The sequence below is a fragment of the Fukomys damarensis genome, unplaced genomic scaffold (assembly GCF_012274545.1).
Source record: "Fukomys damarensis isolate Sample0158 unplaced genomic scaffold, DMR_v1.0_HiC HiC_scaffold_38, whole genome shotgun sequence".
NCBI classification, from domain to species: Eukaryota; Metazoa; Chordata; class Mammalia; order Rodentia; family Bathyergidae; genus Fukomys; species Fukomys damarensis.
Genome location: NW_022900950.1, coordinates 16791758 through 16812945, shown reverse-complemented (window position 1 = coordinate 16812945; position 21188 = coordinate 16791758). Strand labels below are relative to the sequence as shown.

General features: G+C 37.5%; 1 protein-coding gene across 3 annotated transcripts in view; it reads right to left on the bottom strand.

The window, feature by feature from the left end:
- Positions 1 to 21188, bottom strand: part of Prdm5 (PR/SET domain 5) — a 193904-nt gene that overhangs the window by 39294 nt on the left and 133422 nt on the right. For all 3 annotated transcript variants that reach the window (XM_033760015.1, XM_010610928.2, XM_033760016.1), the window contains one exon: positions 12698 to 12783. In XM_033760015.1, coding sequence (XP_033615906.1) covers positions 12698 to 12783 — 86 coding nt within the window. The remainder of the gene's footprint in view (positions 1 to 12697; positions 12784 to 21188) is intronic.

Here is a 21188-nt window from a genome sequence, read left to right as displayed (position 1 = left end):
ATATATCCAACTATGCACATCTAGTACCTAGCACAGTCCTGACATACAGTAGGCTTTAAAAGGCATTTACAGAATAAATGGATTATTATGTATCCAGGGACCTAAAAGGGTCAGCCTATAGATCAATAATAACTACTTCAGAGCTCTGTCACAGTGATTGTGCTTAGTTATATAGTGATTTTTCATTAGTAATAAAACAAATACAGTTTGCAAATAATCGAATTCCTGTTTAACAGATGAGACTGTTTTCAATCCAAGCCCTTACTACATCACTTTCATTTATTTCTATCTGAATAATGTTGTCTTAAAGAGAACAGTAAGCAGGAAAATCAACACTAGAGCTTGAACATTGCTCAGGGTCCACCCCATGATCTGAAATGCACAGCCCACCTGAGAGTGAGCTAGCAGCAGGGCACAGCAATTAGAAGAAAGAAAACTGTATGCACATGTTGATACGTCACACATGTTGAGACATTACACTATGAAATACAGTATTCCCCATATACGTGTGTGTACATATATATTTGATATGTTAGTCAAATCAAGGAAAACTCTAATTTTATTTGCCATCAGATCTTGATCTATGGCTTAAATAATATGTAAATATGACAACAGACTTAAAATGCACACATCTGTTGTGTAATTGATAATGTGAAATAGGAAGAAAAAGTCGAAAGGAGTAGGGGAAGTAGGAGAGGTAGGGGAAAGGAAAGAAGGGAAAAGAGAAAGTATGAGAAAGGAAAAAATGGAAATAAAGTCTTTGTAAATAGGGAAAGGTGGAGGGGCTGAAGGGAGGGCAGGAGAATAGGGAAAAAATAAGAACCAATATACATCATGTAAATGTACAAGATCCCAATGCTGAAAGTAATGGTATTGTTTTCCTAAAATGTACCAATAAATTTAATTAAAACAAAATTCACACATTTCTTTTCTCAAAACTTTTTCAGAATAATGTATACATTTCTAAGTAATTGTATTATTTTTAAAAACAGTATTTAAGAAGGGTTTTTAGCTCCTTTCTTCCCATTTCTAAATGTCAGGTGTAGGGAAGGTGGGATGGGTAGGGGAAGAGTAAAAAGGGAAAAGAAAAAAATGTGAGAGAACGTAAAGATGAAAATAAAGTGTTTGTAGATGGGGAGGGGAGGAGGGGGTGAAGGGAGGGCAGAGGTAAGGGGAAAAAATGAGAATCAAGACTTGTCATGTAGAGGTACAAGATCCCAACAATGAATGTAACTGTACTGTATCCCTAAAATGTACCAATAAACTCAATTAAAGCTGAAAAAAAAAAAGAAGGGTTTTTTCCCCACAACAAAATATATCTCCTATTGGTAAAATGTTGATACTGTGCATCAACTGCTGAAATTTAGAAAGTGCTCGCTTAATGTTCAGTCACTTTACAATCTAGACATGGATTATTATAAAGATTCAGCATTGTACAGTGTTTAGTATTTGCTTCAAGCATCTATTACTGCATAATACATTATTTTAAAATTTAATACAGTATTACATTATTTATTTTTTACTATTTGTTTATTTTCTTTACATACTGTTTGTCATGGTTCAGTGGACTGAATGGGTTCCCCAACAGTTCTCCCTTGGAGTCTTTCCTGTAGTTGCAGTTGCTTGCTGCTGCCCAACCAACCTAGATATTCACAGAGGCATATGCGAGTGGCTGGCTGTTCACAGTGGCTGCTATATGATAGTCTGGCCTGGCCTCTCTGTTACTTATCGTCCTGACAACTCATGCAAAAACTATAAAGCTCCTGATTCATCTAGCTTCTGCATTTCTAGACTGTTAACTCTTCCTTCGTTTCTGTTGGTCAAGCAAGTCATTTCTGGATAGCTTGGTTTCAGGGTCAGAAAAAAAGACTATTCATGAAAAAGCAGCATATAAAAAGAGGGAAGTGCCAGGCATGGTGGTACATGCCTGTACTCCCAGCACTCAGGAGGCTGAGGCAGGAGGATCGCTGTGACTTTGAGACCAGCCTGGGCTACACAATGAGTTCAAGGTCAGTCTCAACTATACAGTGAGACCCTGTCTCAAAAAAACAAAAAAACAAAAAAACAAAAAAGAGGGAAGAAATTAATGGCACCATCTTGAAACTACTTTACCATATTATTACTCCAACAAATGCACACTCTGCTTTAGGCAGATAGTACTAGCTTCCATTGTCCCTCAAAAACTAGATATACTGAATGACAAACTAAGTACCATAAAAAACTGCAGAAAAATCACATGTGATACCTCGGGTCTGTTCAATCCTTCACATCAGTATAACTCTACTCTTGTAACCCTAAATATCATGAAATAGAATTTAATTCTACATAAGGCTTTCATCTCTTTTCCCATGCATTATAAACTTACTGAGTTTATTTTAAAAAATCAATTTATTTTCAATTTTTACCTCTTACTCTCAAAGAGTAAGAATATCCAGAGAAGCAGTCATATACTGTAGGATTCCTGGAACAGAAGCCTTATTTTGGAGTATCATTTGTCAGGCCAAGAATGTACACTAATCAGGGGACTTGAACCTTTCTTTGTTGGTTATTTTCAGCTCATGGGCACAAGTTACAAAGAGAATAAGAACAGAGATAACTCTGCCAAGTAGGTTGATGACCATAAAAGAATTGTCACAAAGGACTAAAGGAAACAGAGGAAATAATGCTGTTAGTCCCTAATAAGGAAGTTATTTTTCAAATGGTCTGATTTTTCCCTTTTACAAAGGAAAAGCAGTTTGTTGTGACAGAATAAGAATGCTCAATTGCATGCAGATATATATTCTGAGCCAAATAAAATATGATGGAATTTTAAAGTCATTCATCTTACAGGATTCACTGGCAGGGCATGTAAAATTTCCCCAATATTTGAGTCCTAGAAACAATAAAAGATTTCCGCAACCAAACTGAAGATGTTTTTTCAAACAGTGGCAATAAGCCATATCCTCGTCTCCATAATACAGAGGCTGATGAAAATTAGAAAAATAAAGAAAAGTTTAATTTTATTTGAAATCATAAAGAACTTTTAAAAGAAGTTATTAAATATGCATTTAATCCCTTTATTACACCTACATGTAAATACAAATAGCTGAGTATGATGCTGCTCAAGTAATTCTCCATACAAATATGAAGCCAGTATGCCTTCTTTTCTCTCCATCACCTTAAATCTACTACCTACCCTTCCTTCCTGTGTGTGGAATAACATGCCACTTCTGAGCTTCACACTTTTCTCTTTAACTCCTCCCTTTCCTTCATTACCTATATCCATTGTATGTCCAAACCTTGTCAATATACTTATCTCAAAGAACTCCCTCTTACATGCTCTATAGGTTCCCTGTTCTAACTCACCTGGCTCCAAAGTGCCTTCTAAGTGAGTCTCCCTTCCTCCATGACAGTCTCCTTCAATCCTCAATCGAAAATGATTTCAGAGCAACCTTTCTATGAGGTGCAGCTGATCCTGTTATTCCTCTCTACTTAAATCCAAACTCAAAAACATAGGTTGTTAGTATTCTTGCCAACTCTTCTCTCCCAACCTGTCTCAATTCAGGTTGCACTTTAGCATGCATCCTCAAACGTGGTCACAATGGGCAGACTGTATGTGTAGGTACCTCTTTTACATTATTTACGCAGTCACACCTGCGTGACATATTCTCCTCCACATTCCTCAGAATGCAATTTAACACCACTCTATCTCCCAAGTATAACAGCCTTAACTGTATCAGCTTGATTGGCCTTGGATTGCCTGAAGAGTTTAGTTCGTGTGGGTTCTACAGGTATGACCTTGGTATCCAGTCACTGTTCCCTTCTTCTTAGCCACTGTTCCCCTACTCTACTTTCCAACTGTCACGAAGGAAGAATCTTTGCCTCCATGCTTTGACCATGATGCTTCTGCCCTGGAGCCTGCAGCCATGGCTTACATCCCTTGAAACCATTAGCCAAATTAAACTTCTCCTTTATATTATGTGCGTAGGGTACTGTGTCCCAGTGACAGAAAAGTGACTAGTACAAGTAATAACAGAGCTAACTTTCCCTCCCCTATACTTGACTCAAGGAACTAAATGTCTGTACCTGTCTTCTAAGTTTATTTTATTTAATTAACTAATTTATTTTTTGGTATGGGATTGAACTTCGGACCTTGTGCTTGCAAGGCAGGCGGTGGAACCACTGAGCTAAATCCCTGGCCCCTTCTAAGTTTTTTGTGCATGTCTCGTAATGTGTTCATAGGAATTCCAAGCTGATTCTTCACCTTTAAAACCTCCCATCTGTTTTCAACCGAGGTTAGAGATACCTTGCTCAATACTCTTATAGCAGGGGGAGTATTTCTTGCCATTTCTTCTTCTTAGTTTCTACCTCTCACTACTGCCATAACCTCTTTGCCCATATACAGTGAACATTTTCCTTCAGTATCATGCTCACACTACAACATATAAATCATCGGCTCAATACTTAGGTCAAATTTTTGTTTGACAGTTGTCAAACTCTACTTGAATAGTAGTTTGATAGTTGTCAATATACCACCTCAAGCCTTCACAAAAATCTAGCAACGTCTGATGCCTTGCAATTCTGAGCAATCCACCCTAGTTTGCTTCAGAGACCCAGAGTCTTACTGCACTGGTGTCTGAGAATAGTACAACCTGCACTGGTCTGTTAAACCTGGAAATATCTGAACTACCTAAGGATCATGGACAGGAAGACTCATGAAAGAAAACTAACAAAAGCACAACAACACAAAAGGCTTGTTGTTGCTTTTAACCAGTGATAATTCCATTTTAATTTTGTTTGAATTAATCTGGCTTTTTCTAAAAACAAGGCAAAGAAGACAACTGTGGTCTTAGAACCCTAAAACTTATGTTAGCTAGGTGTGTGTAAGTGTAGTTCGAAAGGCAGTTTCCAGAATGACTTTCTAATTGATCCAGGTAACTTCTATGTTGAAAATCAAAAGTGATTAAAAAAGACATGAAGCTTTCTACAGTAAATAGTTACAAAAAGCAATTTATTTTGATCTTACTGTTTATAAAAGTGGCATTTACGAGCATGGGATCCAACTCACTAAGAGTGCGTGCTTTGGGTCAATGTGTCTAAGACAATAATAACAAGTTCCATAATTTCCAGATGATTCATGCTTTCTAAGTATAATGTACATAAATTCATTTGAGGCACTGCACACCAAGAGTTAAGCAACTAGCATGCACCTATCTCAGATATAATCAGGAGTGGTGAAGAAGACCTGAGACAAAACACAAAAGGTAAGATGTGCTGATTAATTTTAGGTTCCAACTTGACTGGATTAAGGAATACCTAGAAGACCGATGAAGCATGATTTGAGGGTACACCAGGGAAGGAAGTGCTCCCAGAGCAGACTGGTGTGCAAGACTGAGGGGACTGAGTCAGAAGATCAGGGCTTACTGTGGGTGGCTCCATCTGATCAGCTGAGGGCATGGACATAAAAACAACACAACAAATAAAAATGGAAGCCAGAGGAAAGGCAATGTCCTCTCTCCCTCCTGGAAATAGGATACACTCTCTTCTCCTGCCTTTGGACATCAGGCTCGATGATCTTTAGACTGCAGGACTCTACCAGTATCCTCAACACTGCCACATCAAGTTCTCCAAGTCTTGGGCTTCAGGCTGAGAATGACAACCTTGGCTTCCCTGCTTCTGAGGTCTTTGGACTTGGACTCAAACAAATTACCAGCATCTGAGTCTCTATCCTGCAGACAGCCTGCCACGGGACTTGTCATCAAGTGACAAGTGAGCCAATTCCTCTAATGAATCCTCTCTTAGACACTTATACATACATTCTATTAGTTCTGTCTGTCTGGAAATTTCAGTATAATACAAGAGGGAAGGATCTGACAGCATGCCTGGAACACCTCTTGAAGTTGTTTTTAAAAGTCTTGGTTTGAAGCGACATGGTATAAACTACCCCCATTAAGAGGACCTGCTTCCTCCAAAAGGCTGTCTCCTCCAGGACCCAAGTAATGAAAAAAGCAGGAAGGGGGAGGCAAACCTAGAAAGACATGAGAAATGGACCAAAATGCCAATGTCCTGAGGGGTACTATTCAGAGTCGGTGAGAATGGCTCAGTTTGACCTTTCCACCCTCCCCCCCAGACATGAACTCCTTTACAGAAACTATAACAAAATGGCCTGAGCCCACATGAGGTTTCCAAATGAGGTTATGTCCCTGACTGAATGGAAGGGTTAACTCAACAGGGAGTGGAAGAGCTTCTGCGTCAGTGTCCAAGCAGGAAGCTAATCTTGGACCATGAGAACAGAAGAAGCTATCCCAAAGAACTCCAGACAGCCAATAGTAAATGACCCCTCTTCAAAGGTCAAAAGCCACAACAGACATCACCTGTACCCTAACAATGACAAAAAGCTGGATCATTTCTAGTCATTGTTGTATGGTCTAATGTTTATACATTGCACAGTCTAATGTTGTACAGTCTAATGAAATACTTTGTGAGCTAAGATTAGAAGACAACATAGAAGTGTTTCATCCTTGTCAGAGACAGTGGAAAGGAAGATGCACGGAAGCATACAGGACAGAAACAAGGGACATTCTAAGAGTCCCCTAAGTGTCCATGATGGGCTAGAGTGAAGGTCTGCATAAGAACCCTGGAGATTTGGCATAGCTGTTCACTATCCCATTCCTATGGCCTCTCGCAGTGCTCCTAAGAAAGAGTAGGGGCAGACAGGTCTCATAGAGCACCCCTGGTGGTACAGGCAAGGTCTGTGTAGAGTGGAGTGGTAAAAGGAACCCATCTTCTTCTGTCCTTGCAAGAGGACAGTGTGGACAGCTACCATAAAGAAATGCACAAAGCTTCCCAAGCCACATATCCTTCTCACACACAAATATGACTCAGTCGTTTCTATCTCTAGTAAGGACAGAGGCACCTGCTGTGTCCAGAATCTTGCCCTGCTCTGACAGAAGGCAAAACTCTCTACTGCTGCTGTGCTTCGAGGCCAGGCAATGCTGTGTGTTCTCTGCAGTGGAACAGAGTCCTGGCTACAATAGCACTGGCACTATGCGAGGGACAGAACTCCTGCTCTTGCCCATGACCCCCAAGGAAAAGTCTGCTGCTGCTGGAAAAGGAGCAGAAACCTCATCTATCCCCTATATCCCCTAAAATGACATGAGGTGAAGTTCAACTGTAGCGCAGTAAATTCGGAATCATACTTGCCTTCTAAAGCTGTCTTGTCCGGTAGAACTTCTGGTAGCAAAGGAAATAACCTATATCTGTGCTGTGCAATGTGGTAGCCACTAGTTACATGTGCCTACTGAACATACAGAGGATTTTTAATTTTAAAAAATCCAGCTAATTAAAATTAAGTAGTTAAGTTGTAACATGTGGCTCATAGCTAGGAAACTGCAACTCAGCCACTTCATGGAGAAGCAAAGGCTGTGCCCCAGCACTCTCCCAGAGGCCGGATGCTAGGAAAACAGTGCCCTGATGCGCAGGTGCACACATCTGTCTAATGCTAGAGCATGGACCCCAAGAGCTCTCTAGCCCACCCAAGTCTTGGTCATGCTGGTAAGAATAAGTACCAGCAGACTGGGGGAGGAGGGGATAGAAGGACAGAGGGATGGGGAAATAAGAGAATTTCATGGTAAAGACACGCATATTTTGCTAAAACATAACAGTAATGGAAGACTTCCCAGACCTCTTACAAAGGTCATGGTCACAGAAGGCCACCACTGGAAGAGTTAAAAGCCTGTGATAAGCACAGCAACAACAAAATCCAAGTCTTGCTCAACTACTGAACAAATTGGCTCAGTACTTCACATTAATGATGTCAGAGGAAGAGATACACTATTTCAAAGCATAAATAATAGTCACCTCATTCTCTACTACTTTTTATACAAAATAATAGGGATTACATTACGCATATACAGCAAAGCCTTTTCCTACCCATTATCAAGAGATAAAAGTCAACACAACGAGATAAAAAGATAGCATGGAGGTGGAAATATCACAGAATTTAAAACAACTATATTGCTGGGCGTGATGGTGCACACCTGTAATCCCAGCACTTGGGAGGCTGAGGCAGGAGGATCACCACAAATTTGAGGCTAGCCTGGGCTACACAGTGAGTCCAAGACCAGCCTGAGCGACATAATGAGACCCTGCCTCAAAAAACAAACAAACAAAAAAGAACCACAACTATATTAATGTGTCAAAGAAAGTAGTGAAACTCATACCACACATATGAACATGTGGGCAATTTCAGCAGAACTATGAAAATCATTTTTTAAAAGTCAAAAGGAAATGATAGAAAAAATATCAAAGATAAAGTCTTTCAATAAGTAGACCGGACACAATACAGGAAAGAATCAATGAGACTGAAAATATGTTATAAATGTGAGAAAAACAAAATCATAACGACCACCTAAGATTCAAAAAAAAAATGTAAATAAGACAAAAAAAGAAGAAAGGAATGGAACGGAGCAACCATCATGAGCTCTGGGACAACATGGACACAATAGAGGAAAGAATCAATGAGACTGAAAACATGTTATAAATGTGAGAAAAACAAAATCATAACGACCACCTAAGATTCAAAAAAAAAAAAGTAAATAAGACAAAAAAAGAAGAAAGGAATGGAACGGAGCAACCATCATGAGCTCTGGGACAACAGCTAAAAGTCTAACACACGTAACTGGAATTCCAAAAGATGAAGACAGGAAAAATTAGGACCAAAGAAATACTTCAGAAGAAAATGGTCTGAGAAATTTTCCAAAATCTAACCACAGATAACAGACTACGGACCTAAAATAGGATATGTACAAAGGAGCCAATGCACTGAAAACAAAAACAAAGAAACTACTCTGAAGGAAATGAATGGATCACTAGCTGTCCTCTCAAGCCTCTCCACGGAAGGAAGACGGTGACTTCAGGCCTTTTAGCAAACTTCTCCGCCACACTCAGGGCTCTCGGTGGACCCTACAGACAATACTCTGGACTAGACCTGGAACTCCTTCTGCAGGTGTTCGTGCAGTTGTCACAGAACGCAAAGCTGAGAGGAAGGACATTGCAGGGAGTATCAACTAAGCACCCTAAAGGTAGCACCTTGTGATTATGTAGTTTCCATGACTGTGGTGTTGTAATGGAGTTAAAAGCTTTTGAAACAGGACAGAATCTGGCCATCTGAATACAAATGCAGTGGAAATACTAAAGTAAAGCTTAAATGTGGTATGGCTCAGATATAACGATCTGTTTTGCCTTAAGCTTACTAAAGCAAATAACACTCAGAAAAATATTACTTTACACAAACTGTTTCTCTAGAATTTCTTTTTAAAAACTTGATTCTTGACAATGCTTTTATTATACTAGATCAATGATAGAGAATCTTTTAGAGATCAAGTACCAAACTGCAACCCAAAACCTACTTATTTATCACAAAGTGCTAATGCTGCAATTAAATCTGAATACTGAGATTTTAGTTTACAAAAGACAACTCTATAGTAACATCTTCTGTCTTAAAAGAAAAACACACTAACACAAGTGCCCTAGGTCACCACCACTGTACTGGATGATAACTTTAATATAGTTTTGAAAATTTGGATCTATTTGCAAAGAATAATCTGTATTTATTCAATGCCTAGGAAACAGGATTTCAAGGATACTTGCACACTTATATTTAAGCACAATTCATAAGAGCTAAATTTTGGAATAGTCTAAACGCCCATTGACAGATGACTGCATCAGGAAAATGTAGCATTTATATAGAATGGATTACTACTCTGCCACGAAGAAAGATAAATTTGAGTCACTTGTAAGAAAATGGATACATGTTAAGAGAAGTAAATCAGACACACAAGCTTAAATATTACATGGATGCTCTTATATGAGAAACCCAAACAAAAAGCTAAATAAAAGACAGACAATAGAAAGTATGGAGATAGATCTTTCTGGGAAGGGCATGGGCCAGGGATTTAGCTCAGTGGTGCCACCATCTGTGTTGCAAGCACAAGGACCTGAGTTCGATCCCTGGTACAAAAAAAAAAAAAGCAAACATATACGGTGTATTTGCCCGCCTCACCACATGACTTTGCTGCATAAAACATCTTGGAGAAGTGGGGTGAGGGGGCAATCCACTTTCCAGTCTCCCTCTGTCTCTCTTAGACAAAAGCTTTCTTTCCCTCAATAAATCTTTCCTACTCAATAAAAAAGGCGGGGCATCAAGAGATGGAGGGAGGGGAGAGAAAGTGAATGAAAAAAAGAAATTAAAATGTGTTATGTAAATGCATCAACTCCCCAGAAGGAATGTAAACATTATGTACTACTAATATGTACTAATAAAAAAGCTGTCTGGGATAAAATGTGATATAATGCATAAAAAAATTAGAATTTGAGGTTAAGCTCAAATTTACATTTGTTCACCCTACACTTTGACAATGTTCTGTACTAGTTGTATGAGCTCCTCTCTAAAATCCTGAGTGCTCCACCTCTATGAGTTTTTTAGACTTCTCCAGGCCAAAGGTTGGGATTTGCTTTCTTTTCGAGAACTGACAGGTGCCACCTGCAGCTTAACCTCTGGACAAAGTATCAGGGTCCCTGCACAAAACTAACCCAAATCATGGACTGTTAAACTTGGGAGTCCTAATTTATTTAGCTAAAGTGGACCCTTGACTTACAAACTTTATGTTCTTGAGGGCTGGTTGTCAATCAAGATGGTCAACTGAAGGGCCAAGCTCCTCTACTGAGCCTTCAAAGTCTCTATACAGGCAGATCTCAGTGTCCTTCGAGAGACACTGACCCAAGATTTCTCAGGTAACCCCACACAGGAAAGGACGTTTTAATGTTCCTTCCAGAACTCTTTAAAATGATTAAATCTGTAGCTGAGACCATCTGGAAGCAAAAACAGCTGGCATTGGGGTCATAACTCAAGACATAGTTGTAAGTTAAAACTAAAATTCTTGTTGTAATCCAAGTTGTTCGTATGTCAAGCCAGTCATAACTTGAGAGTCTACTGTAATGGGAAACATAACAAAGCCAAGGAAATAAATAAATAATTGATAAACTGTGCAGTAGGTGCCTCAGTTCCTCATTTTTCAAAATGGGATCATAATACTAACTTCTTCCCAGTTTTATGAAGCTTAAATTAGTTGACAAATTTGAAGTCTTTCCCAGAATGCAATTAGTGGTCTTTGTGTGTATTTGCACTTAACTACTTGAATTATTCTCATTAATAAGTTTAAATTAAAAAGGATATGAATTGAATTAAAAATATTAAAACTTGAGAAAACCAAAATAATTTTTTCCTTTAGTGGTTTAAACAGCCTTTTCTATGATATAATCATATCATCAGTAATCAAGCGAAGCAATGTAATAAGAACATTTTGATTAACATCACTAGTTTCCATTAAGAACCAAAACCCCTTTGCCTACATGATGGCATCTTTTAAATAAACACATTACTGACACTTTTGTGAAAGCTACTCACATACAAAAGGACTTCCTAAACCAATCTAAAAATGAACTTAAACCTCTTTAATAAAACTCACTGTGAAATACATATTTTGAACACTGTCATTTAAACCATACTATTAAAGGCAGTAATATTTGCTCAACTGCTTATAGTTTATGAAGTATTTGAAATACATTTAGTAAATGTTCCAGCTTCTAATATTCATGTAATATGAATGTGCTATTATAAAGCAAAGTGAGAGAGCTGCTGTGGAACTGCTTCCTCTCTTCCCCAGCATCAGGGCAAGAGTACCTTCTTAATAGGACCCAGGACTTCAGAACTGAAGGAGAAGGCTAAAATATTACTGCATCGAGAAAGATATTATTATGTGTTTTCTGCAAAGTTTATTTTTCATAAGTAAAAGTAAAATTCAAGGGAGGCCTAAATTAGAATTGCTCTTCAGGGGATCAAGCCCATGTCTTAAAATGTGGGAAAATGTATCGTGCATGTGTAGCTGATAAGCACTTTTAGAAAGCCAAAATGAAAGGGAAAATGTGTGGAAGAGAAAGCAAGAAAAATAGCCAAAAGCAAAACCATGAATAGGTATTTAAAACAACGTAAAATTTCCATGTGGAAAGTTCATATAAAGTTTCTAATTGTGCCCTAAACCCAACAGTGAGCTATAAGCATCTGGATGTAGTGCTAGCTGCACACATTGTTTCTTAAGCACACGAGACTTGAGTCTGGGGAAGCCATAAATACCAAAATGACAACAGTACAGCGAGAGGTGCTAACGGCACAGAGCACAGGGCAGCACCAGAAAAAGGGTGAAACACTGCACTGGGTTTGAGCCAGAAGTGCACTGAGTGACGCGTCCATGTTTTCCAGTTCTCCCAACAATTCAAATCATTTGTAACACCTCCCCATGCAATGATACTTGCTTGTAAGTATCGTCTTACAAATGCTGACAACCTTTGCCTCTCTCCAAGAATGTTCCTGGTGAATAGTCTACAAGACAAAACCTTTATATTTTTATATTAAAATATTCAAATCCACTTATCTGGCAGTTTGTCATCTGTAAATCCTGAAAATTGATTCGTAATTCAAAGAATTAAGACACTGTTGGGATTATTTCTCATTCATTTCCCTTTTAAAATTTTGTCGTCAAATGACCAACATAAACATACAATTTCCAATGCAATATTTCTCATATAAAATCACATATATTTCTTTGAAAATGAGTACAATTTTTAAGAATAATGTTAATGAGCCAAAATACGATCTTACCCTGGTGTGTGTACGAATGTGCATCTTGAGTCCGTCATTTTTACTGAATCCTTTTTCACAGTAAGGACATTGATAGGGACGCTCACCTATGAATAAAGGAAGCCGCTAGGTCAGAAAAGTGTGACTTAGCAGAGCAAGCCCTGTGCCATCACTGTTCCTGGGCTCAGATCCCAGCTCCTGCACTGGCCTGCTTCACCCAGGGCTCCAGCCCAGCTGGGCAGATGCAGGATAGGCAGTGGAAGAGACACAGCCGAGAGTAAACCCAACACTCAGAGATCAGTCGCCTGCACTAAGTTTGCTGTCTCTTCCCTCTAATATCTGTGCATAACTAAATTTCTGTTAAAATGTTATATTAACCAATTCCTGTCAATGTACTACTCATTAATAGGGGTCTTTATTTAACTGGTTCATTGATAACTTGTTTAAAAAGCTTCCATATCTGTCTCAGGGCTATGAACTTCAAAATAATTTCAAAAAACTGTTGTATATAAACATAACATTTGGTTATTTAAAACACATAACACTTGATCCATAATTTCTGATAAAACCAAGTATACTTCACACAGATGTCATAATTTAAACTATTAAAATGTTAAAACAAGCAAACATGCACATGCACATGGCTTTTTAAAAAATGTGATGAAATGTAACCTCCAGAAGGAAACTACAGATGCTGCCTTGTCAAAAGCTAGTTATTCAGACTGAACAGTAGCTCAAAATCACTATTGTATTTATTCTTTCATTTAATAACATGCAAACATGGCAGGATGCTAGACCTTGGCTATATACAGAAAGGGGGGTAGGTCTTGGGGATTTAGCTCAGTGGCACAGAGCCTGCCTCGTAAGCACAAGGTCCTGAGTTCAATCCCAGTACCACAAAACAAAACAAAAAAAAAATATACTTTCAGCTGGGGATTTAGCTCAGTGGTTCTGCCACCTGCCTCGCAAACACAAGGTTCTGAGTTTGATTTCCGATACACAATACAAAACAAAAACACATACCTTCAGCAAATATAAAACTTTTATCTGTCTGTCCATCTCCTCAGAGCCAGCCCTCTGACTAAAATATCCAAAATTCATCCACTCGCTTGAGTCCCTCTGGGGCCAACCTGAGCATCCTACATGCATCCAGCGAGCCCCCTGACCTACTGGGGCAAAAGTGAGCTCCTTGCTGCCTAACTCAATGGCTACTTTTCAAGCAAGACCTTCCTTGTCCCGTTTTCTGTCTCTGAGACTGCATCATGAGACTAACAGCTAGATCCCGAGGCTCAAAGCCAACTAGGGGCACACAGGTCCTCACACTATGGGTCCACAGCATTATGTAGCAGTGGCCCCAACTAAATGGCATTTCCTGGCCTCTCCTTTTTGACTGTGGGAAAGTGTAGCTTTTCATCGTCAGTAGAACAAGGGCTTTTAACATCTAGGAAACTAATTTAATTTCCAACCGTAAGTGGATATAATGTGCTTGTCTTAATTCTAGGCCTCTGTTAACCTCCCCTCCCCCATCTCTAAACACCCACATGTCCCCCAGGGACTCTCATTTGTATACTGCAAAAACAACTCAAATTCAGCATGAATTATTCTGAAGTCATTATCTTACCTTTCTATCTTGCATACCCTCTATATTTTGTTCTGATTAGTTCATTTATGTTTGTCCACTTTATCAAATAAGAAACCTGGCAATAAAATTGTACAGTAGCTGGGACTCACACTAAATGAGATTTTAGCTGTCATTGCACAGATAAAAACACACAAAATGAGTAGCTATATCACATCACAGACATGTAAATTTTCTCCACTATAGTAACCTTTTTATTATCTATATGTGTGCCATAACATCATGCGTACTTTATATAGATGCAATAAAATGTGATCAAAAAGGAAAAGGAAAAAAAAAACCCTGAGAGATATCCAAGATGCTTTTTTCACTCATTTCTCCCTCATCTAGTCTTTAAATTACTTAATTTCACTCCTCTGGCACTTCTAGAATGCTTTTCTCTTTATGGTCGTTTTGCTTAGGTCTAAAACATCCCCTAAGTCACATGAGGTCAGAGACAAGGTTTTTAGAAGGTGATTGGATCGTGGGTGCTGCAGTCCTCACTGAGTCCTCACTGCTGAGCTCTGTGGGCAAGGAGAGTCACTGGGGGCTGCCTCCGAAGGCCTCTTCCTCGTTTTTCTCTAATTCTAAGCCACTCAGGGATGAGCAGCTTTGTTCCACCACGCCTTTCTGCTGAGACCTTTCTGCTATCGGTCAGCCAAAGACGGACAGACAGCTCTGAAACCACGAGCCAAAATAAACCTCTCCGCCTTTACACTCCAAGTGCCAACCAGGTACTTCGTCCCAGCAATGGGAAAGTTCACTAATGCAAAGATGATGGCAAAAAGGAAAGCAATAACAGCAGTAGCATCTGTAACAGTCTCCTTTGTATCTCCTCCTGCTTAAGTAATTTTAGCTACAGGAAAAGAAAACAGTAACTTCGTTCATTGTATTAACCTTATTTAACATATAGTTATTTACCTGTGTACTGAAAGTGTTTTATTTTTGTTTAGTTTGTTCTGTTGGCATTTGGAAGTCAAGACAATACATAAAGCTATGTGATAAAAAGAAAATACCTGTAAATCTTAAGTTTGCTAGAAAATTTTTAAAATAATTTTATTTAAGTGTGAAACACTATTGTTTTATTGTGTTTTATCTGTAATATGTATCTCATTTGTTGATTGTTGATAGATAACTCACTGAATTGTTACTAATAAGGAAGAAACATTTTAGCATTATTATCTGTCAGTAAAATAATCTTACTAAAAAAACTAACAATCTACTTTTCACCCTATGAAGAAAATAAAAAACTATCTGGATGCAGGAATTACTACCACTAGTAGTAGTATTTTACTATACTGTGTTTTCTTCTTGTGCATATGATTAAAAGGTAATATTTTAGAACTCAAAAAATGATGGTTCACATAATCTGAAAGAGAAAGATACCTGTACTGCCAGCATGTTAATAGTTATTAAATTCATTTACCTAATTTGCATATTAAGCAAAAATTGCTGTTCTTAGGTTTTCAACAAATTATGCTCATAACACTACATATTATTTCAAATTATTTAATGGTATCATCCTAGAAAATATTTTTTGTCTATGCATAAAATGATTGTACTGTGAACAGGACCTAATGTTCAATCTGAGTTATGTCCAATGACACAGATCTCTCTCTCTCTCTCTCTCTGTCTTACCTGAACACTGATAGGCATAGCCTTTGATGTGCAACATGACCCAAGTTATTTATTTCATCTCTTGGGTAAATACAGATATCAATTGTTTTTATTTTGCTTAGATCAATCACAATATTCAAACTCTAACACAAAACCTTTAAATTAGAACAAAAGGAGATGTCAGTCTAAAAGGAAATAATAACAGCTGGAACATAGAGTACACTATTGGGCTCTGTTCTACAGTTTAAAATGCTTCATGTATATCAGCAATTTTAACTCTTGCAACAGCACTGTGACCTAAGGATTCAAATGAGGAAAGTACGGCACAGAAAGGGCTAATAATTTACTTAACCTAACACAGCTATTTAATGGCAGAATCAGAATCTGAACCCATACTTTACCCTATGCCATCACAAAAATTAATAATACAGTTAGCAGTTTGTGTAAATTGGTGACTTTTTTAAATTTAATGACAAAACCCTGCTTCTCACACTAGCAGACAACATTAACCAGATTTTTCTTGCTGAGACATTCAAGCAACCTTTTAGTCATCAGTGTTAATTAGGAAAAAGGAGGGAACTGGTTAGGAATGTGTGTTCTATCATAACCCAAGTGCAAAGTGAATACAAATATTGATACAACAGGGCCAGGGATTTAGCTGAGTGGTTCCTCTGCCTGCCTCACAAGCACATGGTCCTGAGTCAATCCCTGGTACTAAAAAAATATAGATACATAGATAGATAGATAGATAGATAGATAGATAGATAGAAAGATAGATAGATAGATAGATAGATAAATAGATAGAGACCCAAGTGCAAAGTGAATACAAATATTGATACAACAGGGCCAGGGATTTAGCTGAGTGGTTCCTCTGCCTGCCTCACAAGCACATGGTCCTGAGTCAATCCCTGGTACTAAAAAAATATAGATACATAGATAGATAGATAGATAGATAGATAGATAGATAGAAAGATAGATAGATAGATAGATAGATAAATAGATAGAGATATAAAATATTAATATAATATTATGTATTATATATATATATATCACCTTCAAAGTTTAGAAGAGAAATATAATATTGACAAAATCACTAACAAGATTATAAGATAATAAGCTAATAAGAATCAGATTTAATGAGTATAGCAGCATGAACAATACCAAAGTGAACATGATAATAAAATGTATTTTGATAACTAAAACATTAATGACTTATTTGCAAGTTTTTTCTCTAAATTATATTCTGACACTAATTAAAATTATAATTCACTGTGCTTGCTTTGAGCACATCAAAACAAACAAAAAAGTCAGAAGTATCATGATAACTATAAAAGGTTAATTTTAGGTTGATTTTAAATGTACCATAAGGTAATTTATTCTCTCATTCAATAGTTTTCTTTTTCCAGCACATACCATCTTCTACTTACCGTCCTTGGCTTTGGGGAATGCAGCTGCAAATAGATTAAATTACATGAAAAATATAAAACAAAAGAAATAGGTTTAAGAAAGATCTCTGGGCTAGGAATTGGGCAGAAGAAAAGCTTCAGACAAAGTCATTAGGAAGGCAAACTAACTGAATGAATGCAGCTCCCCAATAGATTATTCAAGTGCACATCTTCTGTAACTCTTCATCTTTGAATTAGACATACTTCATTTCACAGGTCTTGAAATCAGTGCCTCCACGCTTAACAGCCAGCACACCTGATATGGATGTAGCCTGATGTACCTGACTGTGTGGGGTGCTCAGTAAGGAGCCTTCCAAAGGAAGTTAGTGGTCGTGGAACATCTGGATGCCACATGGACTACTGTACCCTCAACTCAACCTGGTTGCCCAAAAAGTCACCTTGAGCCTTTGACAAAGAAAACACATGAAAGCCACCACACCATGAAAGCAAATATGGCTCAAAAATAGGAAAAACAAAATCGGATTTTAGCTTATTATGTGCTCTTAGGATTATAGTATTTTGACATTAGCATGGTCTAAAATTTTTGTTTATGCCTCTAAACACACCAAATTAGTACATTTAGTAATAATAAGCCTGGTCTACCCTGAAGTTTAAAAAGTGTACCAAATTGTTACGATAATGAATTGCATATTTAATTGCACCACAATTTTTTAAAAACTATACAGCCAATGTGCTCTATATGTTTTATTAGTACATGTTTACAGTACATAATGTTTACATTCCTCGTGGAGAGTTGGTACATGTACAGAAAACATCTTAATTCCTTTTTCAGCTCTGTTTCCTTTTCTACCTCCCTGCTCCCTCCATCCCTTGATCCCTTATCCAGTGGAGAACTGGGATCCCTACTTCCCAGTATCTATCTTTTATTTTGGTCTTTATCTATCCTCTGGGTTTCTTACGTAAGAGAAATCGTGTGATATTTAAGCTTTTGTCTTATTTCAATTAACATTATGATCTCAAGGTGCATCCATTTTCCTACAGATGACCCAAGCTTATCTTTTGTTGTGGCAGAGTAGTAGTTCATTGTGACCCATATTTTTAAATATTTTTATAGACAAGTAGGAAAACAATGTACAATATACATGTGCAAGTTTTAAGAGATTTTTAATGAAATGAAATTATAACATTTTCATGAAGTATTTTAATAACTTTTATTGTGTCATTTAGTATATTTCAAAAAACTTACGTAGCTTTCAGAGAACTTTCATAAATCTTCGAAAAGATGAAAAGTATATACACAGAAAAATGTAATTTAAAATACAATAAAATCAAACTCAACTATTTTTCATGAATCCAGACTCAAATTGAACTAAAGATTTGGAGGCATGGTTTTACTTTTTACTTTGTTTTCTAATAAAAATCAGTCTTGGAGATGGCAACACTTCAAGTGCAAAAAGAAACCTTGGAAGTGTATGTTTCCAGCATAAATATTCTGAGGTGGTGTCACATGGTTGAGCATATATGTATTATGGGAGTTCTTTAGAAGAACTTTACATTTATTTTCTACAAATATCAGAGGACTGGGTTACTACGCTTTTGTGGACTAAAGAACTTACAAAACAGCAGACTGAATCATTCTGAATGAAAATTTAACCAAAAAGTACAACTGAGAAAGCACCACCTGATCACTTTTCCAATTCTACCATTCTAATCTACAACATACAGAGCATCTAATAAATTAGAAATACACCACAGAGAAGCGTGAAATGCTACACTGACAAATGGAAGTAGCTCAAGTTCATTCTTGGCACCTTTCTGTGAACTGAAATGCTTTTTTCCCTGTAGCAAAAAGAGCCATGAAAATCCACTGACCTTTCTGAACCCCACCTTGCTAGTTCTAGAATGTTCCCATAAATCAAACCTGGAGGAATCTCACTTGACCCAAGAAGTTAAACCTGAGGATACCATCTTTGAAAGAAAGACAACAAAATTCTGAACTTGACATTTACTGCTTGAATATTTTAAAAGATGCTCTACTTTTAAAAGTAAATGTTTAAAGTATAAAAGGCAGTGGGTAAATAACATGTAAAAAACAATTAAGAAAAACTTTACTTCTCAAAATTCTCTTGCCCCCAGAATCAAACTGGATCAACTCTTTTTTTAATGCATCTTTTCCTTAAAAGACTCTTATACTTGCCAAGTCCTTCCTGCTTTTAAGAAATGCCACGAGGTTCACTGGAAAGAAGGTATAAAAAAGACAGCCATCATCTTACTAACTTCTCAATCTCGACAGACAGAGAAAGACTGTTTGAAGGCAAATCAAAAACTGAATTATACTGATGAAGAAAATGGAAAGCAAGAAAGGGCAAAAGTTAATAAATAATTTAAAACTGTAATTTTTACAGGAAGAAAAAGTAGAAGATCCCCTATTCAAGATACCAGGTATATAAATGACCCTTATTACTCATGATTTGTCTAAAGGGAGCAAGTTGCCTTCAGGAGATCCTAGAGGTAAAAGCTAACAGAAGGCAACCGAGCCATTTCACTAACAGCACAAATGGCTGGGCACTCCAGATACTCCTAAAGCTTTGAAAGTCTTGGCCTAGACAAAAAATGTCTGTCAAAAATGCTTGATACTATGGCAAAGGGCCATTTTTGGTAAGGAGGGAATGCTTTAATTATTGATTTGGTTTTATTGTTAAGAAAGTCAGACTTTGGTGGGAAAACTTATTAATCCTTTCACCCAGCAGTTTTCTGTTTTCAGGAATTCCTACCAGAAGTTGTATTTAACCCAGTATTTATGAGCACAATTTAAGAACAGTGGTCATGGATCGGTGGCCTGCTTTGCAAGCTCAAGGACCCCAGTTCAATCCCCGGTACCCCCCCAAAAAGAAAAGAACAGTGGTCATGGGGTGATTAGCAGTTGAGCTTTGGGTGCACGATGCTCCATAAATATTGCCAGCAAGGATGAATTGGAAGTACCCTTGAGAAGTAACTCGGAGAAGTAAAGACGATCAGAAAATCATTTTCCCTGGACTGGGGATTTAGCTCAGTGACACTGTGCCTACCTCGTATGTGCAAGGTCCTGAGTTCGATCCCCAGTACCCCCCCCAAAAAAAAGAAAAAGAAAGAAAGAAAAAAAGAGAAAATCGTTTTTCCCCTAAAACTAGAGAAGATATAAAATCTTCCCTAGCCCTAAGCATAGCATAGAATTGTAGAAAAACAGCACACAGGAAGTAGGGATTTTGGGGGGTACGACAGAAATAGGAGAAAGCACTTATTACAGGAAATGAAATCTTCAATTTTTATACATTAATTGAAAATGACAAGGTTGGAGGTGTCAAGGTCCTGGGTTCTATCCCAAACACTCTCCCCGCAAAAAGTGATCCAAACTTAACAGGAGTATGCATTAATACTATCCAACAATTTATCAATAGACAAATTTTTTTAACTATAGCTGAAAATTATTGTCTAGGCCATTTCCTTTTTTTCAGAATCATAGTACTATATCAAAAAAGAAGAAATGATTAAAATACAAGTTGCAAAATAGTGTTATAGTTAAATAATCCATTTAATTGAATCTCTGAGACTACATTAATTCATTTGGTGATCATTCATAACACTAAGACAAATGTCACTCCTTCAGTCTTTCTTCTGTGCCTCTCATACAAACTTGACATAAGAAACTCATTTTTTCATTAAAAAATTAGGGTCTTCAATATTTTTGAAAATAAAAAAAATACAGATAACAATACCATTAAGAACGCATTGTAGGGTATGGGGATTCAGCATTTCTGGCACCTGCCTCACAAGTGCAAAGACCTGAGTTTGATCCCTGGTATCAAAAAAAAAAAAAAAAAAAAAAAAAAAA